At 26.6% G+C, this 5,568-nt stretch overlaps 1 protein-coding gene across 1 annotated transcript; it reads right to left on the bottom strand.

The window, feature by feature from the left end:
- Positions 1–616: 616 nt before the first annotated feature.
- LOC140866583 (transcription factor bHLH51-like) lies at positions 617–5,321 on the bottom strand. The gene is made up of 2 exons (XM_073271611.1): positions 4,654–5,321; positions 617–1,250 (listed from the first exon to the last, which is right to left on the bottom strand). Exons 1-2 carry the CDS (start codon positions 4,864–4,866, stop codon positions 807–809), a joined length of 657 nt encoding a protein of 218 aa, XP_073127712.1. The 5' UTR covers positions 4,867–5,321; the 3' UTR covers positions 617–806.
- Between the last annotated feature and the right edge of the window lie 247 nt (positions 5,322–5,568).

The raw sequence follows: 5,568 nt of genomic DNA, 5'->3' as shown, positions 1-5,568 counted from the left end.
ATGTTTTTCTTACTAATGAATTTTTATAAACTAAATTAGAAAACAAGATAAAGTGTTTGATAAGATAAAAATGTTATATATACAATTAGGGTTATAATATATTTCATCCTTATAAAAGGACAAAGAACGAAAAAAAATTCAAGTTATATATATGACAAAATCAAAAACAAAAAAATATATAAATTACATGAAAATTAAAAATGTGATTATTCTCAAACTATGTTATATGTTTTTTTATTTATTCAATTAATTTAGTGGCACTTCTTAATTAGTTTAAACTTTTCTCACTCAACAAATAATAATATATCACAAAAACTTCTATGGGATGGTTACATGGTCAATTTTGAGAGATAAATCTCTTATTCGATCTAATCTCTGAAATTTTTTTATTTTTTATGTCAAAATTATTACTTTTTACTGTGGATATGAGTTTGTTCGACTCGTCTCATGATGAAGAAAGAACTTTGAAATCATCTTATCTTATAGATATAAAAGTATGGATCATCTCAAAGAGGCATACTCAACAGTAATAATAGTAATAAGATACATCATGCATGTCATGGTGGAAAAATTTTCTTTAGTAATGTACTTGTGAAATGAAGTTTAGAGAGGATAATTATTAACATATATATTTTCTTGATTACAAATTTGATAGATTAATGGAAGTAAAAGAACCAAAATATAATGAGAAATTACACGTTATACCCCTCAAGTAACAACATTTCTACATGAAACTCACCATTACAAAAATAGGATATATCTCCAACATGCTCCCCAAGTGTACGTATATCATGCATACTAGTTAGCTAGTGAGACCAAAAGAACCTCTGCCTCTTGCTCCGTGCGCCATAACTCGTCGTCGCGGAAGAAACAACGACGCGACTCAAAACTAGTTTAAGCGACTGCCGAAGGGAACTCAAATATTCCTCACTACAAGAAGTGCCCTTTGCAGAAAGAACAAAAGTTCCCTTAACTCTGCCCCCTAAACTGGTTAGATCAACTTGAACAATGGCAAGTCCTACACTTTTTAGCCCGATGCTAAGCTCGGAAAACAACTCCGGCCGGTCATCGCAACACACAGATGCTTTCAAATACACATTCTCTGGATCTGTTCCTTGTTTATCTAAGAAATCTATAGTAACTTCGTCGATTTCGGATGGGATTGTTGAGTGCTTGCATACTTCTTTCACTTCTTTTTTGAGTTCTTTCACATGTTCCACAACATGCCCTAGCAGAGCTGCCTTGTCCATCTGCAAATTCATCAACTAATAGGTGAAAGGGTGGATCATTTAAATTTTGTAAACAAGTTTATATATCATGTCCAATAATATATATATATATTCCCAATTTAGAGTCTTTAATTTATGTTATTATATTTTTTAATTTTGAAAAGTAGGGGTATCAAGTATCATATTCATGGGGGAGGGATATTTGTGAAAAAAAGTTGAAATTTTTTAGAGATCAACAAAAATAATTATTCTAAGATGTATTTATAGATAATAATTTGGGAAAATAGTTTTTTTGGTCTTGTCCATTTTTTTTGGTTTTGGTACAGTAACTTTTAATTTTCTGTCATTTTAGTCCAACGGATGACGTGACACTGAAAAATGCTCGTGTCAAGCTGGTACGTCAGCAATTGGACCAAAATAACCGAAAATCAAAAGTTAGTGCACCAAAACCAAACTTAAAAAGTTAAGACCAAAACAAAAAAATGGACAAGTTAATAGACAAAGAAAAATCATTTTGCCTCATAATTTTTAGGAAAAAGTAAACGTCCTAATATACAATATAGTTTTGTTATATATAATTATATACTCTATTTTAGTTTTAGCTATACATTTTATACGTTACATACGTGTAACATAAAATTATAGTACAAATAACATCGATCTTTACAAGTATATATTTTTAATTTGCCTGAGTTTAAAATAAAGCGATATCATGAAGTGAAAATTTACTATTTATCTTTGTATTTATTTATAATAGAAGCATATTATGAAAACTAATTTGGGAACAACTCGACATTATGGGGGTGCATTCAATCTGAAAAATTAATGACTTTTATGAATTTTAGAAGTATAGTGGTATTCAATCATGACTTTTATATACTCTATAAAAGTTTAGTGGTATTCAAAATAGACTTTTTTAGAGTTTTAAAAGTCAAGTGATATTCAACCTTGACTTTTAAAAACTCTACAAAAGTCTAGTGTTATTCAAAATATCAATGAACTTTTAATAACTCCATGAAAATCATGGACATACAAACATTAATGCTTAAGTTGCAACTATATTTTGTAAAAAAAGTCTTTGGTCTAACCCAAAGATTTGGATGGATTTTTATATCCATCTTTTTCTCACATTTCCTCACTCCTCACTATCTCACTCCTCTCTATCTCACTTTCTCTCATATTCAAAATGAATTAATATATTCGTTCTTTTCCTAAAATCAAAATAAAAAATATTATTTAAAAATTTGAAATTTTTGAAATATTTTGTTCTTTTTAATTTATGATTTATACCAATAATTTTAATATTTAATGATAATAATATATGATTCAAAAAATTATAATATGATTTAATTTAAATATTTGAATAGCGGATAACAGACATCATAAAAAATAAATATTGACAAATAAATTTTTATGATATAATTGATTAAATAATTTATAAGTTATCATATATATATTTTTTTAAAAAAATAACTTTACACAATCGCAAAATTTTTAGTTTATAATTTTGTTACATTAATATATATATATATATACAATTAAAATAAATGAAATCCAATTCATCAATAAATTAAAAAAATATTTCAAATAAATTTATTATTTATGTCGAATAATTATTATTTCAAAGAAAAAAAATAAAAATAATAAGATATATTAAAGATACAAATTCATGTAATTGTATGAAAAATTTAAAAATCTCTATAAAAGTCTTGCAAAAGTCTACAAAAAATCCATGAAAATCTGTTTGTAAATCCGTGAGATTCTATAAAAGTAAATAAAAATCCATCAACTCCACAAAAGTCTATCATTTTTAAAAAAGTCATTGAAAGTCCCAAACTAAAATGGAAGATTAAAAGGATATAAATAAGAGTCTAATATGAATTTCGTGAAAGAAAATTGTAATTTTGATCATTTAATTTACATTTTTGTTTTTGCAATTTTGATAATCCATGTCATCTACTTTTAGTTTTAGTATACTATATATTTTCCTTTTTTTTTTTCAATTTCGGTTTTTCCCATCATGATGCTGATGTGGAATTGGCGTCGTAGCACTGATAGACGTGTGGTGTTCATGTGTGCACAGACATTATCTAAAATATATACTAAAATTGTCAAAAATTGAAAAATACTTGATTAATGAACTCAATTTTAATGAAAACTCAGGACTCATGAGTGCTTGTATTTATAGGAAACTCATTTAAAAAATTGATCATTGAAAAATATAACTATTTGAAAGACTAGTCTTCACATGCATTGTGTTTGTACATCAGAAAATATTTTTTTTAATTGCCCATAACCCTTAAAAAGACAAAAAGACATGTAGTTGTTGATAATAACAGTAATGGAATGGGCCATGCTAGAGATTATATGTAGTAGAATCTCAAGAACTAATGCTGGCTACCATTAACTACATACAATCAATTAAATATTTATATTTATGTATATCCAAATACATATATATAATTTTGATATGCTGTCTATCCACCGTGTCCACCTATGTGTTCACCAATGATATAACATTCATCTATTGGACGTGATGAATTGTAGGTCTAATAGCTGAGTGTCACCTCAATGGTTGGCACGGTGGATATGCTGCATATTAAAACTCTACATATATATGTGTGTCTCAAAATTAATTCATGGAATTAATATATATATATATATATATATATATATATATATATATATATATAATACAGTCTCTCTACATTCTTTACATTCTAATAAAAGAATACGAAAATTAAGATATTGATTTTTTTTGTTCATAATATGAACACCTTTTACTGGCTAATTTGTATAATGTTATGTTTTTCTTCATATATTTGTAATATTTAACTTTTTCATATATGAGTAGTGAAAGTTATAATGACTTATGAGATTATAGGTTGTACAACTTATTTGATTTTGAGATTAATTCTGATATGAATTATTCAAATATTTAAAATATATAAATTTAAATATTTTACAGAGAGTTATTTATGGGATAACGTGTTACACACGAAAATACGTATGCTCGACTGCTAATATATATATATATATATATATATATATATATATATATTCTAAATTATTCATTTACATTTCTTAAGTTTCTTGAAAAAAAAAATCAAATTAGAGAACATGAATGCTCCCTTGGATGCTCAATAATGCTAAATTGAATGTGGTGCTTAAATACCACACAATTTCATAAAAAATTAATGATTGGAGTTGGTTTTGAAGTAATTTGACAGCAAGAAACATACATAAAGTATTTTTTTAATTATTTAATTTTCGAGAAAACATATGTAATTTCTCTTCAAACTATATACAAATAATAAGATTAATAAAGATTGTTGAGAAATATAATATATATATATATATATTTGAGATCAATGAATGAAGTTGTAAATGAATGAATGAATGAGCGCAGTAATTAATAACGTACCTTTTCAGACTTTGGGATGAGTTTTCTAAGAGTTGAAAACTGGGCATTGATTCTATCTCTGCGCCTCTTCTCCGCTTCACTGTGACTCCTCGCCGCCCTGTCCTCCGCCGCATCCTCCTCCGCACGTGGCCACTGTCCCTGCACGCCCGACGCCGGAGGGTAACCAAGAGGAAGCCATGTCGAGTATTCTTCAGACCAGTAACAATTTGCCATTTTCAAGAAATTATATAAGAATTATGTTTAATTTATTTTATTTTTTGGGGTTTTCAGAATCTCAATCCTCTTATATATACATACATATATATATATTTCTTTTTGAAAATGATATCCAATCAAGAATATATTGTGGGTTTAATTAAAGTAATACAACAGATCGATTATGTCTACGTCAATATAATGATATACCTTGGTGATGAAATATCCCTTTGTCTTGTTCGGATTAAACAACGATATATATAATAGCATAACAATTTGATCGATTAAACAATAAATTGAGTTAATCACACATGATCGATCGATGAATAAATTAAATTTCTACAAGTGTCTTTGCTTTTTTTCATACAAATTAAGAAAATCATTGAAAAAAAAAACTTACAAACAAACTTCTTATTTTATCCTTATTTAATTTATTCAAAAAAATGTTGCACGTTTTCCAAATTATCTTAGTTGATAGAGATTAGTATTCGGGAACACGCGTTACGTGTTTATGCAATACATTTTATTAAAATAAAAACAAAAAAAGAGAACAATTATGATTTTTTTTAAATAACTAAATTAATTTTATAAATGTGACATTTTCGTAAATAAGTAATTATCAATGAACAAAATAAAATGATATTTTGGTAATTAAATATATACTAAAGAGTAAAATAAAGATGAGTTGAACATACCAACATACCAATTACTCCGAAACTT

Source organism: Henckelia pumila, chromosome 4 (assembly GCF_033568475.1).
Source record: "Henckelia pumila isolate YLH828 chromosome 4, ASM3356847v2, whole genome shotgun sequence".
Classification (NCBI taxonomy): Eukaryota; Viridiplantae; Streptophyta; class Magnoliopsida; order Lamiales; family Gesneriaceae; genus Henckelia; species Henckelia pumila.
Note: the sequence above shows the minus strand (reverse complement) of the source record. Positions and strands in the feature narration are given on the sequence as shown.